The 25,281-nt window shown below is 43.2% G+C and overlaps 1 protein-coding gene across 2 annotated transcripts in view; it reads right to left on the reverse strand.

The window, feature by feature from the left end:
- The window catches only part of LOC119382455 (tuberin), a 122,180-nt gene that overhangs the window by 16,757 nt on the left and 80,142 nt on the right, over positions 1 to 25,281 (reverse strand). The window contains exons 22-26 of one of the 2 annotated variants that reach the window (XR_005181536.2): positions 23,570 to 23,730; positions 15,474 to 15,520; positions 11,727 to 11,910; positions 7,208 to 7,280; positions 6,405 to 6,758 (exon numbers count right to left, since the gene is read on the reverse strand). Coding sequence is in view for 1 of the 2 variants with exons in the window: in XM_037650164.2 (XP_037506092.1) it covers positions 6,491 to 6,758; positions 7,208 to 7,280; positions 11,727 to 11,910; positions 15,474 to 15,520; positions 23,570 to 23,730 (733 nt within the window). In the remaining variant the exon portion in view is untranslated. The remainder of the gene's footprint in view (positions 1 to 6,404; positions 6,759 to 7,207; positions 7,281 to 11,726; positions 11,911 to 15,473; positions 15,521 to 23,569; positions 23,731 to 25,281) is intronic. The other variant, XM_037650164.2, reaches the window with a different exon arrangement.

The raw sequence follows: 25,281 nt of genomic DNA on the forward strand, positions 1-25,281 counted from the left end.
TCCTTTCGTACTAGCGAGCATGCTGAAAGCATGCAGGGAGGGGGATGACAAGGGCGCAAGAAGATGCGTCCCTTCGTCACCACGCATCATGACCCTGAACACTTTCTTCTTATTTTTTTCTGCTTACTTTCAGTGTGATCGCGAGCGCGCGAGGGCACGTGGCGGCATCCCACAGCAGCCATGGTAACTACGCAGCTCATGATGCTCAAATCAGCCAACGGCCGTGGACTTTGGGCACCTGGTGCAGTAATTTGGGTATGTGGCACCATTTGTAGAGAGAAGAGGGAGCGATTTCTAGCTGACTGAGAATTAATTGGAAATTCCAGGCTGCATGCTGCGCCATAATGTTTGGCTCGCATGTTCTCGGGAGCCTCGACTACCGATTGGCAGCGTTTTCTGACCATGCTGAGAAAGTGTTGCAGGGCCACTTTAAGCATCACCATGTGTAAGTGTGCATGGCACTACCAAATATAGCATGTACACTTAAATCCTCCGACTAAATTGCCGGTTCCCTTAAGCTCAATTTCAGATGGCACAGAAAGGGGGTACATTTACTCACTGTAATGGAGGTAGCATGCACATGCCATGTTTTGCTCCTCTATCAATGAAAAATGGTGTCACTGAAGACACCACAACACGCACCAAAATTAGGGGTGTGCGAATATACGAAATTTCGAATATTTTTTTAATAGTGTTTGCTATTCGATTCGATTTGCGCTGGAATTTTACTATTCGAACTTCCCAAAAACAAATACAGTCAACACCCGATTAAAAGTGACCCCTTCAGCTTTTCAATATGCTTCACCTCATTACACTCGCGTATTGCGGCAAAGCTGCCTTTCAAGGTCCGTTACGGTCGAACTTTGCCAAGAACGTCCGATTGGAAGTGGGCCCTAGATTTTCAATATGCTTCACCTCATCACACCTGGGTATTGCGCCAAAGCTGCTTTTCAAGCTCCGTTACGGCCGAACTTTGCCAACACACAGTCAACGTTCGATCGGAAGTGGTCCCTAGAGTTTCAATATGCTTCACCTCATCACACCCCGATATTGCGGCAAAGCTGCCTTTCAAGCTCTGCTACGGTCGCAAATGTATTAACTCAAGAAAACACTGGTTCCAACATGGAGACGAAAGATGTGGCAGAGGTGGGGGCTCAATTAACGCTGTTTTAGACCTGAAATTTGGGCAGGAAGTCCTAAAAATCGGAAGCCGAAGCTTTTTAGCATCCAAAATTTCAGATGTTCTTATATATCGACGTCTACGGGGCAGATTTGGAACTACGAACTTGAAGGGAGCACACCCTTGTCTGCCACATCGGTTGGGCTTCCACAGAAGTTGAAAGAGGAGGAGAGGTTGAGGAAATGGCATCTTTGCCTACCACATGTAAAGTGTTGTCGGCAACACTTTGGTTGCACCAAATCATGTACATAAATAGAATTTGGCCTTTACATTGCCTCATTCTTGATAAGACAACTATGAAACACCACCCCGCCAGTGCTTCATCAACCTAGCGAAAAGAAACACTTTCATGTTGCTATCTCATAAGAATATGCTAAGGAATCCTCTCTAACATTTTTTTCTGCAGTTTCACTTTGAAGTATTCGAAAAATATTGTAGAAATATTCGAGAAATATTCTAAAAATATTCTATTCGATTCGCGCTCGCACTTCAATATTCGAATTCGCTTTGCACCCAAAATTTTGCTAATCGCACAGCTCTAACCAAAATTTATTCTGAATAGAACAGGCAAACATGGTATTAAACATACTTTAGTATCAGACCACAAAACGCCAAACTTGAGCAAAATTTGAACAGAAATGTTCTAATGGGTGGTACCATTCTAGCTGAGCAGTTTAGTTGAAAGAATAATGTGTAACAGGCACTTATTTACACAACATTTAAGCAATTGAAGTGCTTGCACAGGAGCATGACAATGCACTTGGCCCTGACCACAGCAACTGATAGTCTTGTCTACAGTTTATATTTTAACAATTGAAGTTTGTATTTTCGATAAGCAGAGGCTGCTTCCATACTCCCTTGGCAACCACAGCACAGGTTTGCGTGCCTCGACCACATGACCGGCTTTAGTAACTTGTAAGCGAGGTAGTTCAAGGCGACTGGACAAAAGTATGGATATAATGTTCATTTTGGAGCAGTCTAGGTTTATAACGTATTCACAACATTCTACTCCACTTGCAATTCCTGTTTGAAAGATAGATTGGAGTGACAAATTTGCATACTTGACACCTTTCTCTTTTTTGGCCAATGTCTTAGTGGCAGTGCATATGGTAGGGCAGTTAGACTCAATATACCAGAATTATCATGTCAATACATTTCCACACTGCGGGCAAGACCAAATACAAGTTAGACAAATTAGCTGCTGGAAAGCAAGCCCTCCCATGTCAGAGAAGGACAGTGATGCTTCCGCTACTTGATACTTCTTTCTTTCTGATGGAATGAAAATCTGCATAACTTCTCTGACTAATTCTTTGAACTAAACTACTTTTCTGAGGAGATTCTTGCAGGATATATTACGGTGTGCAATGCTTTGCTATGATCTTGAGCAATGCGTAACCAGTTCAAGACATTTCTTACGCCATTGATGGAGATGCCAAGTTAGTTCCTTGGCTGTAGTACATCCAGGTAACTGTATAGAGGTTTCTTAATTTTTACATGCCTACAAAGCTGCTTGCACTTGTAACACACCTAATGAGCCATGTCCAGTTTCAGTTTTAGGCATTACTCTTGTAACAACGCTGTGTGTCACACTGCTGCTTATGTGAATAGGCACGAGATGAGCACCACTTACCGTACTTGCATTATTCATACTGACTTATAAGCAACTGAAAAAGATAGAAGCTAACAAAGCAACTCAGAAGCATGAAGCGCATAAGATGCAGAAAAAGGACACCAAAGGTCATAATGTGGCTTGTAAACAACAGGCCTGAAAAAACAATGATTACATCAAAGCACAAGCTTAAGAAGTGATTTGAGGAGCTCACAAGTAGTAGATGACAAAATTTTCACCCAGAGCATTAAAGAAGCAAGTGCCATGCTAACTTGCCTAAAACACTGTCTTCTAGTGGGTGCCACTCAAATGTCGGTGCCTCACTGCACGGAAGCGTTACTACAATTCTGTTGGAAAACAGAATCGAAGCAGCCCCTAAATGCACTAAAAAAAAACTGCCTCATTACAGTACTTCATATGTGTAGCTGGAAGATTTATGACTTCCTCATAGGGTGCCTGAACTTGGCCCTACTACAGTTGGACCTGTGAGTTTTGAAGCAGACAGTTAGCTGACGATAACAGGCAGGCAGAGCTGCATAGTGTGTGTGTGTGTGTGTGTGTGTGTGTGTGTGTGTGTGTGTGTGTGTGTGTGTGTGTGTGTGTGTGTGTGTGTGCGTGTGTGTGTGTGCGTGTGTGTGAAGTGACTGTATTCACCTCTAAGCTGGAGAAGCTGTACCACCACATATTTAACAATATATATTTATGCACAAATACATGCATGTTAACTTCACCCTTTGGGGTATTCTAAGTAAAGTTACTGCCCTCCGTGAAACTAAACTACTGCTCTTTTTTCTGCGAACTCTTTTTTGTTTTTCTGCGGAGAGCACATGACCTCAGGCCACCTGACATTTTTCTGAAATCTATTACATTTCTGTAAATGAATATGGCTTTCCCTGACGTTTCAGTTACAGTGCTGGAAGCACAAGCTGGTGCAAGTTTTCCATGCATTCCGTTTACTATCCAGAAGAATTATTCTGGTGACGTTCATGATTTCAGAACAACCTTGGCATTAGCTGCAAAGTGAAGTGCCCGTTGTGCTTTATGGAGAGAATCGTTAGGGTACTGGTTCATGGGCGGTTAATAAAATACATGGTTTAATTGTTGGTCCTTTGTGCCCAAAATCTCAATTTGTGCTTGATGAAATACGTGGCAATATTTTCTTCGTTCAGTGAACTAGGCAATAGGCAGTAGGCAGTGAACTAGGCAATAGGAAGCCTCATACATATTTAATTTCAACATGTCCTCAAACACAAACTGTTGCTGCAGTCGTGAACCAGAACTGAGATACAGGGATGCTGGGACATCACACTTGGTCAGCATAATCCAACATTTCACTGCAGCGCGTGGAATTGTTGATAAATTCTGGCAATTGTATGGTCAGACTTAAAAATTAAGCCCCCTGCATGAACTCCCATGGATGTATATTACAACAAACAATATTACAATTTGTTGTAAACCTAACTAAGTACTACATAGACGTACTGCTCACTGTAATTAATGGAATCAATCAAATAGAACAATGTCGTCTCAAAACCATAACGTATTGCTTTTCTCTAGCTTCGTCCACAACAGGTAGAAGCTATTTTACTGAACTTAGTAATGTAATCTCGCAGTACAGTCTAGTAGTAGTAGAATACTTTATTTACGCAGTATGGGTCAGTCTGAATTGCTTGGTAGGGTTGTGCCGAGCAACTACTTCAACTATACATAGCTTTCTCAATATGCTCCAATGACAACTCGAAATTGAGGTAACTTAAATCTCGTTTTCAAGCACGTTTATTCTTCCTTTTCTCTGAAAGACCGCAAGGACGACGTCTTGTTGCACGTTTGGCGCAAATTATGAGATTTTTTACAAAAATGTAGCAGGATGTAGCAGGTTTCACCTCTTGGTGCAGTGTGGCGCAGCTATCACGTCACTGTATATCACAGGAAAAAATATTTTTTATTACATTATTGAAATCTACAGCTATTCTTCCACATGTAAAGCCAGATAAGATCTGTATTTCATGTGCAGTGTAGATCTATTTGTGTATGAGCTGAACCTAAAATGTTTTTGGGTCACTTATTTAGTTTATTGGACTGATATTTCACAATCTAGAACAGCTGCAGTTATAATTATTTTTTTAACAGAAAGCCAGAACTGTGTACCACAAAGTGCTGAGAGCACAATTCTAATTTTCTGCACATATTTTTAAATTTTGATCACCCGTAGAATGACTGTGATGATTTGATCTGAAAATTGTTTGCAGCACTGCACTTATTGCATATTACAGTATCCAGCTATTTGACAACGTTCACCTTCTGCTGAACAGTATTTCTCTTACTATCTACAGACCAATGAAGAGGCAGCATCTCATGCAGTAGTTGCATATTTGAAATCAGAATGAAAAGATAAACAAGTATATTTAGTTCCATCATGTTTAGCCATAAAACACAGGACAACCCATGACCTTCCTTAAAATAAGCTCCCTGCTCTTTTCGCAGCAGGAAGGGCACTACATGTGGTGAACCGAATGGCGAACTCTTGTGATAGAGGAGTCCACCAACCTCTGTGTGCACAAAGTTTGGTTGGTCACTCGCTGTGCTACTACTAATGAACCGGTAGGTTAAAGGGGCCATGACACAGTCGCCCGAAGCTTTGTGGTTTTCAGTGAAAACTAGAAGTAGAGGGTCTATCATGCCTATACAGATTTCAAAAGTGGGCCGTAAAAGAATATTTCAGTGCAAAACAAGCCCTAGAAGTCGCCGGCTGTAAACCCCGCTTACCGCCGGCGACTACCATTTTGCCATGCCGTGTGTGACGTCATGTGCAGCACAGAACGGAGCCGTCGTCTTCTACCGAAGTTTCAGCTGCTGCGAATCGTTCAATTTCAGTGCCAAGCTGAAGAAAGCTAAGATATCTCGATATCATGTGCAGTTGACCACCATGGAACAATATCGTTTGCTGCAATGCAGGCGCTTGCACAGCTAGCTACTTGTTACGTCACGGCTCGAGTGTTTATAAAAATATTCTATTATAAATCAAGTGCTCGACCAAATGCCCAAAAATTTCGCCAGCTTATTTGTGAATGCAAAAGAATTAATCCACATAACTCAGATTATGAGAGAAAATTGGGTGTCATGGCCCCTTTAAGACGGCCAAGAGTACCTAACCCTGTAATGCCCAAACGCAGCTATGGATCAAGGAATGCTCAAACGAAATCTTCCTTTTTATTTCTGAACACGGATATTACATTTTCAAAAACGAAAAAGAAAGAGAGACATTGAAATGGTATCTAACTATGATACTAATTAGTATAGTACTTTAATTAGTTTGTGACATTGATTTTTTTACTACTTACAGCTGAAAAATCACCCCTGTAAATGTAAAATGCAATAACGAACTTTGCATTCAGCTTCCCAAGCATAGATAAGCATTTCAAACTATCAACCTCAGTGCAGCGCGTGCACACGGGCTAGCAAGATAGTGACTGGTGAAAACATTACGGCTGCTGATTACCACGTTTGTATGCGTTCTGCTGCCTATGGGTCTTCAGGCACGATCAACCGCAATTGGTCACGAGAAAAACAGTATGTGAGCTCAGGAGGCCGATGACTGCATGCATGCTCACGCACCCACAGGACATCCACAAGCAGTTGCAAAGGAAGCTGGCAGGCGAGCAGGAGGAGAAGGAAAAGAGGGAGGTGATGGAGCTGCTTGCCCTGGGTGACGTCGTCCTGCCAGCAGAGGCAGTGGCTGCCATCCTCGCCCGTGCAGGCCAGGCCCCCCAAGTATGTGCGACGCGGGTCCAGCTCAGATAGGCGCACCAGCGAGCCCAGCCCCAGCAGCAGTGCAGTGTAGCGCACAGACCCGTGCGTGTTGGACAGAATGCACTGCTCACGGCCAGACTGCCCCGGTCCGACATACAGGAGACCCATCTTGTGCGTCTCATAGGTCAGAATGTGATCGAACACTCCCACAGATCGCTCCTGCGCATGTTGGCACAAGTTTCATCAAGACATTGCCAGTGGCTTGAGAGCAATGTAACACCTTTTACATGCTTTGTTTTTATGTGTGCCTTGACCAGTTGAAATCCTGTCATTCCTTTCACTTTCATAGTGGCCGCAGTACACTTACACTGAAATATGTATAGGACTGTAATGCTGCAGTATTCAAGGATGACAAAAAAGAATATGCATATTTATAGGTATACACATGAAGTTGAAGAGTTTACAAAGAGCAATTTCTTTATTTCCAAAGCTTTGGCCAGACACCAGCCAGAGCGTTGGAAATAGAAGCATTGCAAGTTGAATTGCATTGCATTATATGAACAGCATGCCCAGCAACAAATGCAGTGATTGTGCCTGCAGGTCGCACATAAATAAAAACAAATGTCCAGTTTACACACAGTACTAAACGCTACCTTCACTTTACTTACCACGTCCGATTCTGCCAGTGGCAGGGCCCTCTCTGCCTGTCCAAGGCTCCGGAACAGGTGCAGGAACACAAACCTGCGCTACCAACGATGAATGTCATGTGAAGATGACAGTGGTGTCGAAATCGAATGCAAACAATAAATCACACGGGTAGCTGAAGTACTTCATGCCGTTTTCGTGAGTTCCACCGCCATTCGGCTTACCATTTACCAGTACTGGCAAGAAAGCCTCAGCACCTGTGCTGATGTTCTCTGCACTTTAAACTTTTTAAAGATTCTTGATCAATCTTGATGAAACTTGGTGAGTTTAAGTGTTGATTTCAAATAATACAATTAGTTTTCTAGTGCAATATGTAGTCTTAAAATTTCAACCATTATATGTGCTTTTTTGGGAGCAAAATTTTTTCTAAACTGACAGAGCTACAAAGTAAACAAGCACATCACTATAATCTGGAATGAGAAGTGTCTGCCAGGGTTCATAACAACTATGAAGAAAAAAATTCAAGGGTTTTTAAGGACTTTCAAGCACCTAGCGAATAATTTTCAAGGACTCAAAACAACACTTGTTGAGATCGTAGAAAAAGGAAACACCAGCTTTTACAGCATGAAGCACATCTTTCATTGCACACAAGCCAAAGCAGGCACTTTTTCACAATTAATAGCTAACTAAAGCAGTTTTCACAGTTCCTATCTTTGCACATATTTTGTTCACTGCAGGTTTCATGGCATTACACTGTTTTCAGCACGTTTCAGTATGCTTCTGCTAGTTTGCTTAACTTAAAATGATTCACCTCACAATATGGAAGTATTGTGTGAGCATGTGCGCACGTATACACCCCTCCCTACAAACACACACACAAAATGTGCACTGCCAGCCTTAGAATTTTTTCAACTTATATGAATATATAGATGACATAATTGCCACTAATATAACTCAAAAATGCAGGAAAGAAACAAAAACATGACAACACGGGCAGCACTTCCAACTTACTTGGTGTCATTTTAGGCCAATTATGTCACATAGCAAGTACCAACTATGCCATAAACAGGTTCACCTGATGAGTATATATGCACACACATTTACAAAGGTGTCGGGCACCCTTCCCTCTCCACTGCCACAAAATAAAATCTTCATCAACCCTCTGATCAAAAGTATGCTTGTGCCAATACTTTCTAGGCTCAAAGTGAATGGCAATTAGTGTCGAATAATTTTGAAGTGAATTCAAATACTAGCAGGATTTGAATAGCAGTAGGATGCAAATTATATGTGGAAAGATAATTTAAGTTTTAAAATTTCTCATACTTAAGCAATATAAGACGCTGATAAAAAAAATGACTGAAGTGCAGAAGTGTGCCTTTGCACTGGTACGGATTTCCCCTGGCAAGCTGGTTTCACGGCACAGCAGTCCAATGGCGCAGAGAAACCATCTTAAAGGTGGGTTACATGTGGTTGTCTATTCGTTTTCTTTAAATACTTTCAAATTTTAAATAAATGTCAAAGCAAATTCGACAAATGTAATATGTGCTTGATTATTCACACAGAACTATCCAAAAAGCAACTGCTAAAAATTAGCTCAACAAAACTGTATTGACAAAATGCAAGGACATTTAAGGACCTACAAAAATTTAAAGGGACTGTCTACTGTCCTACATCGCTTTTCTATTTTGTACCGCAATAGAAAGCATACTGAAAGCATACGCAATAGAAAACAAACATGCCCACAACACTGGTTGGTGGACGCTATGACCCGATTGTAGTGCCGGTAAAAATTAAAACCGAAAGCACATGTGATTTCCGTAGGATTACATTATTTTCACTAACACTAACGTTATGAATGTAACAGTCGTTTTCAGCGCGCTAGCGGTTAAATGAAGCCTATTATACATTTACAGAACACTTGTTTTGCTGTAATCGCAGTCTAAGTCTATGCGCTTATTTTAGCACTGCTATTGCAATCCAAGCCAAGTGGGTTTATCAAAAAGAGACGATACATGCACGCATTCACAGCGCAGCACATGTGAGACATCCAAGCAACAATACAGCAGAGTACGACCAGCGCGGAGAGCCACATGGCATAGCACATGAGTTGAAGCAGACGAAATCGAAAACGGTGCCGCAAGCAGCGCCACCGGACGCCTTTTTGGATGCATAAAAAAAAAAAAAAAATTACTCTAGGGTAGTCCTGTGGTGTTTGTTACAGGCCTGATTAAAGGGCACAGAAGTACTCACAGCCTTTGAAGTGGCCAAGACAAGGTTGTCCAACTAGTATTCTTATTCAATCATTGTAACTGACAGAGCAGTCAGCATGGTTGTACACAGAAGAAAATAAAACACAACCGAAAGCTGCCTCAAGTGCGTAAAATACAATTTCAAGTTATACATGTTTGTTTTTCAGCAAAATGAGTCTACCTGCGAGGATTTCGTCCTACCAGTAGATTGACCACATCGCTGTTGGGTGATGCTAGCGGTCATTCTTTCATGATTTTCAACATCAAATTAAAAATATAATTCCTTTTTACAGGGCGAAAGCATGCTCATTGCCGCCGATGTGATGAACGATCTTCTCATTTTCACCACAATCAGAAAATTTTTTCCGAGCGGTAGACAGTCCCTTTAAGTGTTTTCAAGGCCTTGAAAATGCTATTTGAAAATTCCAGGGTTTTCAAGGGTTTCAAGGACCGCTACGAACCCTGGCCTGCAGTAAAACAAGAATGGATGTTCAGAACCATTTCAAAAAAAATTATAGTATGTCGAACATTCATGCCTGAAATCCCAGCTTGACATCGACATGTCATGAATGTTATGAATGTTCAACATGCCATAAGATTTGTTCAAATGGGTTTAGAACATCCATTCTTGTTTGACTACATACAGCATCAAAGACAAATATGATGCAGGCCACATTGCTGTCAAAACAAGATGGCTAAGCGGAATGCTTGGATCTCGCCGATATAGTAATTTGCCCAGAAGTAGACACTTTCTTACATGCTTAATGTCAGCTATGCTTTCAAACACGAAAGAAGTAAATAAAATAGCAACACTGTTAGTTTTCCTTGGCTTTCTCACGTCAAAGCGAAGAGGCGTCATGTTGCACATACGTCATGCAGATGCATTCCATTACTCGATCAACTGAGGCCTGATGCTGTCTTCTAAGCTGTCAGCACAGATTGTCTGTAAAGCTGGCAAGAACTGGAACACACGCCCTATCGTGCCTCACAAGTGATAAGCTGTGGGTGCCAAGGAAAGCATGCTAGAGTGAGAAATGAAGAATCCTGGCAATGCGCATCTGTCTTAACACGTGCAAAGTGATGATGAAGGAGATGGGAGAAGTGCGTGTGGTGCGGGGTGCTGGCGAGCACATGGTAACATGGCCAGCAATTAGCGACGGGTTGAAAGGCTGCAGGAACAGTGCTATGGCAGTGCATTTTAAAAGGACCATTGCCACTTGCTGCACGCCACAGAAGTGTGCAGGTTGTCTGTTAGTCAACAAAGCATAGTAGGAAAAGCTGTGCATTTGCCACACACGAAGCAAGGTCCACATTTTGTGTTAAATGAACTGCCACGATCTACAGCCTCTGCAAGCTTCGATGTTTAAGTTATTACAGGAGTTAAGTCAAACACTGATGACTTTTCTTTGCATTTTGCTTGATTCAAATGTCATGGCTATATCTGCTGAATGTGCAAGTCTCTGTTGATCTCAGGGTAGTCCTGTGGTGTTTGTTACTGGCCTGATTAAAGGGCACAGAAGTACTCACAGCCTTTGAAGTGGCCAAGACAAGGTTGTCCAACTAGTATTCTTATTCAATCATTGTAACTGACAGAGCAGTCAGCATGGTTGTACACAGAAGAAAATAAAACCGCTTTCACTACACCTTTCAATTTGAAATTAGAGTTTAAATTATCCAAAATTTTGAAGTATTCGAAGTGAACGAATAGACATATATAAACCTCATGAAACCCCCTCTAAAGGTGGTTTCACTGCACTGGAGGGGTGCTATACCGTGAATACACCAATCCAGGGCAAATCTGCACTGCCATGAAGCCCCATTTAAAGGTTAAATGAACATATTGCCCTCACATCGATTCCTCACTTTTGAAGTTTAAAAGCTTGTTATACCAACTTATATGCTCTAAGTATAGTACAACATAACATATTTTACAGGTTATCACTTGCATTCTACGGAAAGTCAAATCCTGCTACTATTCAAAGGTGCTTCCACTTCCCCTTGAACCAAAAAGAATGACATTTGCACATGCCTTGTTTCAATTTTTAAAGATATTGTGCAGGTTAGTTGGGTCATGACAAATATGCTCATTTTTCTTTATATTATGTGATATATACTATACGATTTCGAAATTATTCGACCAAATCGCTATAATTCGCTTCGAAACTAAAGTTTACTATTCGCACAAGCCTACTTACGATGGATGCGTGTCTAACAGACAAAACATTCATTTGGTTTGGAACCATCTAAATAGTGTGAGCCCCGGTGTGGCAGAAAAGCAAAACCATAGGTCCACCTGGGATTCATGCCAGAACGATAGATGTCCACATAGGCGGTGGTTGTAGTGGCTCCACTGTCCGAGGCCGGGCTCACTCCAGACACCGTGTGGCCCCTGTCCCGGTAGCAGCTAGCAGGGGCCACTGCTGCATGGGACCAGCCTTCCAGGCTTCTCCTAGCAGAGTGGCTCCTGCTGTCCCAGTCTGCAGTGGATCAGAGATCAGCTCAAAGGGATCCCTGTACTGCCAGCATTCTTGTTCCAACTATATCCCCCATATTGACCAATATTATACTTTTGCATGCAAGAACTACAGCCTATTTTTGTGTAAGCATTCCACTCACACATTTAGTATCAGTATGGCATTACATCCATCACTGAACTAAAAGATAGAGCAGGTTTACAGGTATTATCAGAGAAGAATAAGACTGCACATCTATGTTTCCTGTTTAAAGTTTTGAAAGGCAAATAAAAAAGAAGCAACACTCATGAATATGTTACACTTTCTTCAGGTCATGCCACGAGACAGAAATCCTTTTACTTTGCCTTTTTTTTTAAAACAAAAACCATTGTTTTCAAATACTACTCCTTTTTTCCTCACTTTTTTTCCACAACAAAACATAAGCTCTTTCCACCTCGCTACAGTTTCTTGTTGTTTTTTTTTTCCTACTTTTTAAGTATCTTCTGAATTGAAAGCAGCAATATTACTGAGAGCTTTAAATATGTTATTGACAGCTGAAGCTCTCAAATAAATTGCAACTGTGCAGCCCACCATGGCCCACCTGCAAGAAATGAAACAGACACTCAAGTGTCTAAAGCTCCTGAATACATTTTACTCTGATTATGCAGCCGACAACACAAAAGCAGCGGACCCTTCTATCCCAGTTAGCTTCCTATCTCACGTCACAGCATGCATCTCAAATTAAAGACATCAGTGAAATAAATGGAGTAACAGGCATGTGCACGTGTTCGTAAAAAATGACATCAACAAAGTTTGATCCTAAGAAGAACTCCTCTTGCGTCTGAAACAACTAAATAATATGCTTAACGTTGTGCGAATACTAGACCTTCTCATATCCAAACACTCAACTTCTATGACACAAAAGTGACGGCCAGAGACGTCACAATAGTTATGCAGCTTTGACGAGAGATGGCATAAGCGTCCCCATGAAAGTGTCGCCTGATGGCAAGGATAGCTCATGTTCTTCACTGAATGGTCAATACTTGGTGTGAAAAGAACTAGCATTCCACATTTTTTAAATGCACAGTGGCTCTATTTCTCGAGAAGCGAAATGCTAACCTAAAAGCTTTGGCATGTCCCTCAGGTTACTACAGAAAGTACCTAAGTCAAAGACCACTGAGTTTTCTTGGCATTTTGGTTCATTCAAATGCTAAGACCAGCCACCTGCTCATCAGCGAGATTCACAAAATCAACTCTGAAGAGTTTCCATCCAGCTTCAGAGTGCAGCAGCGTGTGGATAAACATGACAGTTTGGACACGATTTGAGTAGCAGGGCTGCACCCCGACATGGAATCACTCGACATCCCTATGTGACAAGCCAAACTTGATTACTCTATTAGCCGGCACATCTTTATTGAGGAACCATCCCTAGCACTTTAGCTAATCTCCCACTGTTGTGTAAAGGAGTAATAGTAAATGCCCGAATGCTGCCATAACTCATCAGAACAGATCTCTGGTGTGGTCATGTTGGTTAACTTTGGAAATTATTTCACATCTTGAATCATGGTACAATTTGTATTATACATGTTGGGGGAATTTTCGTTGATGTTATGTGATTTTAACCATGAGTACCTCATCAACAAGTTATAATCGGTTCAATACAATAGTGCTTGTTTCATATTAAGTAAATTTTATTGTACATCCAGTATGTAATCAATGAAGGTAACCATAGATATGCCATCACTTTCAGAGCAGCAACACATGTTAACCAGGGGTGAAACAGCCGAAATAGGATTTGGAGCAATTTTAGAAGCAGCAAAATGTTGCTTTTGGAGCACAAAAATCTGAATTTGGAGCAGATTACGAAAAAAAATAAACCTGAAATTTTTAGCACAAAATCCCAAATTTGGAGCAGTATAACAAAGAAGGCTTACTTTTAGAAAAGAAAACAAAAATACGTACGAACAATTCAACGTCACCTAACTCGTGCACAGTGCACATGAACACTGTTATTTCAATAAAAGCAGTGTCTTGAGCCACCCCACAGTGCGAACAATGACTAAGTCCACATTAGCATTTGCAGGGCCTGTCAAATAATTTGACAGGCACTGGAAATGCTAATGTCGACCTGCGAACCTGGCAGCCTCAAAATTCGGGAGATTTGTGAAGCAGGAGCAAGTGGGGGTGGAGAAAAAAAAGAAAAACTAGCATACGTTTTTGTCTATTTGTTTCTCAAGGATGCAGAAACGCCGTACACAGCAGCTCCAAATGATTGCCAATAATTTTTGGACGTCAGAGATCATACTAGTACTCGTAATTACATGGCGCATGCACGAATGAGTAATTAAGGAACAAAATGTGCTGTGTCCCTGACAACTTCTACCTAATAGCCCCTTCTAAATCTCAATACGCTTTTCCGCAGGACACCAGTGTAATGCGGCAAAAGTGGCTTAAAAAGCGTTCTGGACACAATAAAACAAGCATCAGCAAATTTGAGAACCACTGTCCTTTTTTATTGTGATAGCAATTATATGGACACTCTCGACGGGTTTTTGGCGTCATGTCCTGTATAAAGACCAAATTGATAACATCCCCCCGCGCATAGTACGTTCTTATGCGGGCAAAAGCGCATGAGTGCGGGCGACGAACACGGCTGAAGCAGAGATCAAATGAGCCGGACCATCTCCGTCGCTCGGAGGGCACATGCGATACCACCACTCCGCTTGCGAGGCCTGCCGTCGAAGCAGAGGGGAAACACCCCGCCCGTCTTGAAGGGGGGCTGTCGCTTGAGCAGCAACGTTGAACTTTGATTCTAAGGGCGCGGTCGCGATCGCTGGTGCGCTCGCCATCTCGGCAGCCATCAGCGGGCGGCTCGTATACCCTTACCCTTCTACGCTCTCAATGCGAGGACACTGTGCAGAAAGAGCATCTTTCCCTGGAGCTCCATATTCTCCAACACGAACGTTTTGTAGAGTTACGTGAGATCGGATACAAAAGAGTTTGCTGCCAGCCTCACTTCGTATAACATTACAATATGTAGCTATCACATTCATTGCTTCGTCCTTGCAATGAAACTGTGATTTTTTTCTTTTCTTTCACTCGGGGATTAGGGTTAGGGTCTGCGCGTCTGTATTGGATGATGATGCCCACACTGCAGATGACCAATGCGGTCTCCATTTCTAGCTAAGCTAAGATTTGCGCAACTGAGAAAATTTTGAAGCTGGTCGGGCGTTTTGGTGCAGCGTGGCGAAAAAATAAGGACTGTATCAAATTGCCGCAATTGGCGCAGCTATTGCACCCCTGGTTAACTCATATACATATTCATTTTGCCGGCTTTCTTCTGTAATAGTGGATTAGACTGGAAAGTATGGAAATAATGTGATGAATAAACAGTGCAGTTGAAGGTTGTTTTCACAAAGTTTACTCCAAACATTTGCATGCATACTTGTGCCCTCTGGAACAGCTGCGTTCCAACATGCCTATCCACTCCGGTAAGTTGTTGGGGAGTAAGCATGGTTCTTGCTTACATGTACGCAAGGCTTTTTAAAAAGGCCCAGTCAGTACAGGAAGAAATTCACTGCACAAACCTGGTGGTGGACGTTGCGGCTGGCTTTCTTCTGGAATGCTGTCATACCTGCATGTCCACAAGAATAGTCCATCATACACTGTACGCAGAAATAGTGTGCAGTCCTCATGGACTGAAATGCGACAACTTAGGCTATGCAGTGCACATTACTTTCGTTTCCACCATCACCTGTTCATGTGCCATCAGCATATTTATTAGTTTGCACACTTACATCAGAGATAACATTCCCTTTAGTGGTGAGATTCCTAGTGACATTACAGTTATCTCAAGCAACAGTACATACTGGTACAATTGTACATACTGTACATGCTTAAAGTTCTGATGTAGCATTTCAATCCATGAGTACTGTACATGTTTATACCATATTTTTGTACCATGTTTATACATGTTTATATGGGGGCGCTGCAATTGCTGTGACGTGCAGGGTTGGATCGCGTGAACGTCGCGTTGCTCTGGCGAAGGGAAGTGGACGATTGAATTCGCTGTTTTTAACCGCGATTTCGCTTTTGAACAGCGTTGTTTTGCTTTCACTTCTTGTGCGTGGATCCCTATATACTGCACAATCCGGAAAAGTGCAGTCAAAATTATCGGTGGCATGGTACTTTTCTGCTCCGTGCCACAGTGCACTACGCATGCGAGGGGGTCAGGCGTGAGCTTTCACTTTTATCGCTACTCTGCTTTTCACGAGTATGATGCCATTGTCACCTGTCTTTCTTTTTTGTTGTTTCAAGCCCATGGTGTTAAAATGGACACCGACCATGAATATTCACATAAAAGCAAGATGCTCCGGCTCCTGCACAGGACCCTTGTTCACAGTTAAAAATGAATGTGCAAACAGTTTGGTTATATCAGATTGCACGGTGGGCTTGTTGGTTATCCATAGCATCCGATGTATAGCGCAACCAGGACGGGACAGAGCAAGAGACACAACACGCGCTGTCTGTGTGTTATGCGTCTCTTTCTCTGTCCCAGTCTGGAGGTGCTGTACATTGGAAGTTCGGTTATGTATGTTTTAAAATATGACGTAGGCAACATGCGGACTTGTGTGGAAAGTTGCCGTCATTTAAGCGTGTGCGCCGTTGTCTAGATTGTCAGAGATTCAAGATAAAGCCGAGAAGTCCAGTTCTTTTTTCTTTCCGTTATCTTTGCCTTATCCCAGTCTATTTCGTGGCCAGTTGTTTCTGCGTGTTTGGCCAGTGCATTCGATGAAACCTTTCTTACGTCATACATATGCTGCTTGAGTCTTTGCTGAAAGTTACCAGTCTCGCCGACGTAACTTCCACTGCCCTCGTGTCCATTTTAACTGACCTAGTGTCTTTTCCCGACCACACGGGTTTCCGTCAGACTCTCGAATTCAGCCCATGGGTTTCCTTGCTTATAGATTATTTTCGTAAAATGAGCCCATAGCCAGTGCCGCTTGTTCTTCTCCATGAATGAAGGAAAGAAGGTGACTTTTAAGGGCTCGTTTTTCATTGTTAGACAATATTAATGAGAAGCTGACAGACAATATTGCCACGGAAAGTATAGGGGGATGGTATTTGTGGTACAGTGAAACCTCGGTGATACGAATCTCGCGGGGTGACCAAAAATATTCGTATCATCCAAAATTCGTATCACCAGAAAACATGGAAAATTAGTGGGCGACAAAAGATGGCATACGTTTTGATTCTGTTTCTCAGGGTCGCAGCGACGTCATGAACAGCTCTGAATGATTGCCAGTAAAGTTTTTAGACGTCAGCGATCATACTTGTACTTGTAAATAAACGGTGCGTGTGCGCGTGTGTAATTAATGTACCAGATGTGTTGTGACCCGTAACCGCTGGTAGCCCCATCCTAATCTTATTACGCTTTTCTGCGTGACACCAGAGTACTGCGGCGAAAGTGACTTAAGAAGCACTTTGCACGCGATAGATGAAAGAAAGACAATTTTAAAATCACTGTCCTTTGGTGCTGTTATCTTCTTATCCCGGTGGTGTTGGGGGTGCTTTTCGGTAGATTTACGGCCACGCCCGCACAATCGGGAGGTTTGCTCAAAATTCAGGAGTCTCCCGTGCAAATCAGACAGTTGGCAGGTGTGCGTGTATGTTGCGAGGCCTAGCCCCTTCGCCAAGACTGTCCGCTTCGTCTCTTGGGGACATCGTCCACCTTTCACGAGACTTCATGACGGACCCACAGCCCAATTTTCAGTCTTGTTTCATAGAACGTCTGATTTCGTGGACATGGCTTGCATCGACGTGGCAGGCACGTGTTAACACAGTACAAAGACGCTCGAGTACAGGAGCACGCGCCAACGCGTCGGGGGAGAAAAAAACGCGACGTCAACGTCATCTGTAATCTAAACGCGAAGGCGCATGAAGGCCTCCAAGATTCGCGTGCACTATCTCGGAGAAAACGATGCATCATTGATGGTCGCGCAGCCCGCATGCCCGCGCCCGCGCGTGACTGCCTCACCTTCTCTGACAGCACGGGCAGCACCTGTTCGTACCTGCACGCTAGCGCATGTTCGTATCAAACGTCGCGGTCTGAAAATCGGTTCGCAACAACCGTACTCTAATACACTGCAGGCTAATGGACCTTAGCCGAGACCACAGAAAAATTCGTATCACCCCGAAATTCGTACGAGCCGTGATCGTATCACCGAGGTTTTACTGTAATTGGGATATAAATGTGAAGAAAGTAAAGCAAGCGAAAAGATAACTTGCCGCCGGCAGGGACCGAACCTGCGACCTTCGAATAATGCGTTCAATGCTCTACCACTGAGCTACGGTGGCGGTCATCCTTCCGTCCACTTTATGGGGTATATATACTATGTGCATTTAAACCTAGGAGTGTTAGTCAGCGCCGATCGCAGCCATGGCGGCGTGTGTGGAACACTTTTTCTGCCCGTTTGAGTCACGTAGCACATGGCAATATTGTCTGTTAGATTCTCATTACAGTAGAACCCCGCTGATACGTTTTTGAAGGGACCGTAGGAAATAAACGTAAGAGACGGGAAACGTAAGAGCTGAAAAACAGGAAAAACGGCAAAATATTTAGTGGTACAGAATTTTATTTCAATTCTTACGAGCAGCACGAAAATTGGCACGCTCAGCCGCGATCTAGTCGATGGATAGAAACGCGGAGCTTAGGACAGCCTTATCCTCAGAAATGTAATCAACGTATGTGATTTTTTTAACACCAACAGCTGTAGGCATGAAAGAACTAAGCACACGCAATCACGACCGGCGCGGCGAGTCCGACCGCGAACCGCACGCACGACCATGCGAGCTCCAACCAGCTCGAACTCCTCCCGTTCTCCGACAAATAACGATGATGATGAGTCTACGCCAACGCGATGGCAGAAGTGAATGCCAATCTCGAAGGCCTTGCTTTCGCAAGCAATTACGTCATACACGCCATGTTTGTGCAATGCAAATCTCAGAGGCTATGCTTTTGTCAATAGTAAATGCCAATCTCGAAGGCCTTGCTTTCGCGAGCAGTTACGTCATAGACGCCATCTTTGCAATTTGAATCTCGAAGGCCATGCTTTTGTTTGCATCAATTGAAAGATTCTGTTGCTTGCACCTCTCATGCGGCTAATTTTACGGTCAAACGAGGCCAAGCTGCGTGAAAATGCACCATGGCCGCTCTCTTTGGTAGTCACTCGGTCGGCTCCGGGCGCACTTCGCGACGTATCATACGGGAACGGTCCGACAGTTACGACGTAACAGCGGGGTTCCCAATACATTGTATCCTATGGGAGCTATGCCGGGACCGGCGGAAAACGACGTAACAGCCGGGAAAACGCAGCAGTGAGGAACGTAACAGCGGGGTTCTACTGTATTAATGTTCTGCTCTATGTTGTTTTACACTACAGGCGAAAACGTGGCCAGCTTCAAACACTGATTCACATTCTAATAGCAGCCGCAAAGTGTCATAGTGCTTATCAGTGAAGCTTTATAAATGCTGGACGCTGGTATTTTCACTGCAACATAAAATTGCCATTTAGACCACTGTAAGCTACACCTTTCAGCATGGCCTTTTGAGTGTACAAGTATTACAACTGGCTTGCACAAAGCGCATTTGCTATCGCAATCGAGCCCGATCGGGACCATATTTTTCTATCGTAATTGGCTCCTTTGTGCAAGCTGGATAACGGAGTCAATTGTAGAAAATTTTCATCCCTATGTAGCTCGGTGGTGATCGAAAATGCACCGTATGTGTGACAACCTTAGAAAATTTCTGCAATGAGAAGCAACAGATAGATATTACAATCGTGCCACAGACAAACTCATGTGAAATGTTTTCTAGTTACAACACTGAATGAGGCGAGCGCGTACATATAGCTCTCCTGTGTTTGTCTGCAGTCATATGACAAAAGTTGCAACTGCATGAATCTCTAAGCATACTGGGTTGCTTGCCACAAAGCGGAGAAACCGCTTTTATCGTGCTTCACAGGGCTATGTGCACTGAAGGGGAATGTAAATTTGCCCATGCTTGTCATGTTAACTGCGGCCCGATTTTATATGCAAACGTACAATGAATGAAGTTGCACGGCTGCCCACATCTCTTGCAGCAAAATATGTTTCTTTGCCGCAAGCACACGCTAAAGCCCATTCGATGCAATGTTACCTTTTACAAAAGCAGCGTGCGCGGCCCCCGTGGTTTCCATATCGGTGGCCATAGCAGACGATGCCAGCAGTCAGGACGCTAAGGCATTATGAGGACGTAATATTTTTTTCTGAGCAGTTATTTAGCGTTTCGTACAGTCAGTGAGGAACCCGCAGCAGTATTTTACTGATTTCGTTGAAGTGAAGTACAGCAATAATTATAAAAAAGCAGACACGAAAGCGGCTGCGGGCTGAGCGGGAGAGGGCTGGCGCAGCAATCCAACCTTGCACGTCACAGGGATGCCTCCACACGGCGGTGCCACGGTATGTCCTCACGTCCAATTGGCCGCCAGATTGAGCGGAGTCGCCGCCTGGCGGCTTCTGGCTGAACCGCGCCTAGTGTGGATTGCTCCATGTGTCATCTGCTAGCCACGTTGTTTGCATGTGCGCGTACGTCATGCAGGTCCTCCAAAGGCGCTTTCTTCCGTTGCGTTAGTGCAACCTTAACCGCACGTACGTATGCCTAACACGATGTAAAGAAGCATTTGGCCTTGATCGGCTGTATATGTATTGTAATAAGATCAGTGAGTGCACTTGTTGAGAGTGCTGTGTGTGGTCGTCGTACCCTCCGTTCACGAGAGTCATGTCAGTGTAGGTGTCGCTCTGTGGTTCAAGCGCATTGCAAAGTACACTTGGCGTTGTCCTAAAGATGAGAAGTATTAAATCTCATGTGAATATAGCCTTTTAGCGGCTCAGTGGTAAAAAAAAAAAAAAGGCTCTCATGCACTTGCGCGTTATGATTAGGTGCATAACTTCGGGGCTGTCGTTCATAGGTTACGCAACGAGCTTTAGTTGTGTACGGTCCTGGTCCCACTACAAAGAAATATTTCTGTCAAGTCATGTCTGACACTTCGGTACTTAAATTGTCCCCTAAAAAGAACAGAAAATGGAATGACACGTACGGACATCGCAAACTGAGTTGTCTTGCGCAATTTTAATTTGTGGCGAAATTTATACAAAAACACCCGTGTACTTAGATTAAGCTACGCGTTAAAGAGCCCTGATAGTAAAAATGAATCGATACAGCGTACTTTATATTTATGTCATAGTAATTTAACGCGGAGCGACATCTTTTTTTCTTTACATTATCTTGAGCGTTTGTGTTGCATTGTTATAGATTGACAGAAGGCAGCGGACAATAACGTACTTTGGTCCCGTGAAATAACCGGGCCTTTGTTCCATTACTGTCGTGCAAGTAATCAATCGAAGAAAGTTCTGTGCTGTACAGTTACCTTTGTGTACTGTTACTGGAATAAAAACAAGCATGTGCGTGTTGAACGTCCCAGTAGCGCCAAAGCGCTGTCAGCCACGTAGCTTTCCTCAGTAAACCTGTCAACTGTCCTACATTTCATGGAGAACTTAATAAGAAATGCGGATAAATACTTGAGCATGCAGTGCACAAAGTGCTATTTGAACTCATCGTGCAGGAATGCGGGCTTTCTTTTTGTTGGGGGGTACCCAAATGAACAAGAAGTAAATACTTGATTCAGTCGCGCTACAGCAGGGCGTAGTAGGTGGAACACAAGCTAAACATGTACGAATAAAACAACAAGAAAACGTCATTAATTGCGAAAACGCCGACTGTCGCCGAAGGCAAGCAATCCGTTCATTGGCGGAATGCACTTCTCTCACAAGTAATAGTAACGCTTGACGCGCTTCGTGCATTGATTCGGGAATGAAGAGCGCACATATTACCAGAAAGCTGCAGTCAACACGTTTTGTTTGACGGAAATTCGGCCAAATCACTCACAACAAAGCGCTGTTGTGAGCGTTTGTATATGTGCCGGCGACCGCCTATCCACACTAGCGCGGCGACGGTGCTGCCGCCTGTAGCCCGATCTCGCGGCGAATACCCATGAAGACCAAATGGTGAAAGTAGGTGCTCAGATATGAAGCATTAGAATACATTTCAAAAGTGCTGACAATTTGCTTTTCTTTTTGTTTGTACATTCAAGATTAGATAATCTGATGTCATCTACAATGTATAATAAAAAATCCTGGTACACTAAGAAAATTACTGTTTACAATCATTGTATTCATTTGTAGAGATTTCTTTTGCTTTTCTTGACACTGCATCCATCACTTTGCCTAAGAAGCTGCTGCACCTCTTGCTATCAGTAGAAGCTGCTCGAGCCATGCACAAGAATACTGCCCCAACATCAAGTCAGAGTAACAGCTTGTAAACATAAGCACAATTACATTTACATATTGCCATTATAATTCGTTATACTAGGCTTGTGCGAATATACGAACACTTCAAATACTATTCAAACAAGTATTACAGTATTCGAGTTTGCTTCGACACGAATTTAAATTATTCTAAATTTCGAAGTATTCGAAGTGAACGAATAGACATATATAAACCGCATATAACCCCCTGTGAAGTTAGTTTCACTGCAGTGGAGGGGTGCTATACCATGACACACCTATCCAGGGAAACTCCACACTGCCGCGAAGCCACACCTTCAAGGTTAAATGAACATATTACACTCACATCGATTCATCATTTTTTAAGTTTAAAAGCTTGTTATACTGGATTATATGGTCTAAATATAGTGAATTTTAAAATGTAATGTATTTTACAGGTTATCACTAGCATTCTACCAAAAGTCAAATACTGGTACTATTCAGAGTTGCTTCCACTCCCCCTTGAATTAAGAAGAATGACATTTGCACATGCCTTGTTTCAATTTTTAAAAAATATTGTGCAGGTTAGTTGGGTTGTATCAAATGTGCTCTTTTTTTTAATGTGATATATACTATACTTCATAATATGTGATACATATATACTATACATATACTATTCGAATTCGATTCGAAATTATTCGACCAAATCACTATTCGCTTCGAACGTATTCGCACAAGCCTACGTTATACCCTAAAGGCATTTGCAGGTATTAAAGGCAACTGCAGATCTACTCCTCATTGGAGTAAGGGAAAGCAGGAGAGACGCATCTGCCACATAGCCATACCCTATTACAGCAGTGAAAGCTACAGCCAGTTATCTTTTATACTGTAACGTGGTCGTGACGTCGACGAAGGCAGCAGTCAGCATGTCAGAGATAAAACTCTTTATTTCGGCCGAACTTGTGGCCGGGAAACTGAAAGTCAAACTACAGCAATACACTGATAGCGGTGAACTAAGCGTCGACCGTCGATCAACTGACAAGCGGCGAAGCGCATCGGCATTTAAATATGTGCCGTCGAATGTTCCAGCGTTATTGCTGGCTGTCGCGCAAATTCTAGAATAAGCTCGAGAGTGCGCGTCTTACGCGCAATCTTAACAAAACGATCTACAATGATCGCGAAGCTTTTCGAACAATGAGGCGCAGTTCGCGCTGAGCGTTGCTGACAGTCTTTGTGAGCAAAAACCGAATACAGCAAAAGTGATAATAAGAAACGCACGTGGCAATACCAAGTGTCTGAGTGTAGGACAGACAATGCTCACCGCTCACACCGAGGCAAATCCTGAGCAGGCACCTCAGGACTTGAGTTAGTGCGACGCAATGGAGACCGCTCACTGATGCTGGCAGCACGACTTGCTGCCTCATCGTTTGTGTCCACTAGGTGGCAACGAAAGATGGCCGCCACATCTGGCAGAGGGAAATCCTGTAATAAAGCCAAACTTTAATTTCTTCAATACCCACTCAGTGAACAGAAAGATACATATAAGCATCTTACCTGCTAGCACTCCCAGTCACAGCATTGATATAATCTTAAACAGTGCCAGACATAGATGGGAAAAGGTGTTACACTGCTTCTCGCTTCAACATATCTCGAAAACTGAGATAATGCACCTCAAATATAATAAGAATGCAGGGTGATGGCACACACGAAACGACCAGTTATTTCTGGGAGTGTGCGAATATTCAAACTTTCGAATATTTTTTTAATAGTGTTTGCTATTCGATTCGATTCGCACCAAAATTTTACTATTCAAGTATTCGAACTTCCTGAAAGTAAATATAACGGTTTATAATAGCGGAAAATAAATATAAAGACGTTAAATTGGCGTGCAGCGTGCTTGGTCTTGCGTTTTGGGGCTCCGACGTGCAAACTAGCTGCTTCCACTGATGCCCCGAGTGGTCGCTGCGTGACGAGCTTGCCGGGGGGTCCGCTGCCGATGCATAAAATGCCCCTCCGCGGTTCCGAGGAACCAGAGGGCGATTCGATTCGTTGCTTGCGATGAAACACATTGCGGTTTCTTTGCTTTCGCATGTCTGCAGGCACAATGTTCTTGCCTGCAAAGTTCGGATTCGTCTCGTACATCGGCGCCGTGAGTGGAGTTAGGCCTAGCCACGACTTTGAGTAAGCTCGGTTGCGATGTGCGTGGCCGCAGTACCCGATGTTTCAAAGTACGTCATGCTCGATCGCGAGTATGAAGAGTCGTCCCGCGATGGTCTTCGTCACGAGGTGCAAAATGCTGATAAGCAGAACAGCTTGTCCGAGACGCATGTGTGCAATGTTCGTGACAAGCGTGGCGCACTATCGTAATCTGATGCTTGAGCTTGCGCTTGCAGATGCCATACTAAAGCGTAATTATATTCTAAATGAAACGCGTCACTTAGTAGCGCGATTTTTGACAGCCGTGACCTCATGACGTGCAAGGAGCAGATGACGCTATCCTGGAGCGAGGATTGGACCAATGGCGAGGCGTGCTGGGGCAACATGGCGGACGCAGCCAATCGAAGACCTCGAAGAGAACTTCAAACATTTGCTTTTTGTACGCTTTTTTCTGAATGGAGGACTTAGCTGGAACGGGAAAGTTGAAGGTGGAGAAATGCTCTTTCAGACGCGCCCCAGATGGCGGTGCCCGGTTGCGCCGTTGCGCAACTATAATTTTTTTTAACATAGGTTTTTTTTTGCGATTTCCGCAGTAATTTTCGCAGTAAATTTTTTACTGCACTTCTACATAGTTTTCAGTGATGATATTTTGGAATCGGAAAAAGGACTACAGAAACTGAAAATGTGATTTTCAAAAATCAATTTTTTTTTTTCTTATTTTTCACGATACGAAAGCCGCATCCTCCCTTAGGAATAAATTTGTTCTTTGACCATGTTTGTGACTTGTAATTGTTCCTGTCTCGTAAGAACATACTTAGGAATTCTCTGCAGCTTTTTTCTGTAATTTTGCTTCGAAGTATTCGAAGAATACTTGAG

Source organism: Rhipicephalus sanguineus, chromosome 2 (genome assembly GCF_013339695.2).
Source record: "Rhipicephalus sanguineus isolate Rsan-2018 chromosome 2, BIME_Rsan_1.4, whole genome shotgun sequence".
NCBI classification, from domain to species: Eukaryota; Metazoa; Arthropoda; class Arachnida; order Ixodida; family Ixodidae; genus Rhipicephalus; species Rhipicephalus sanguineus.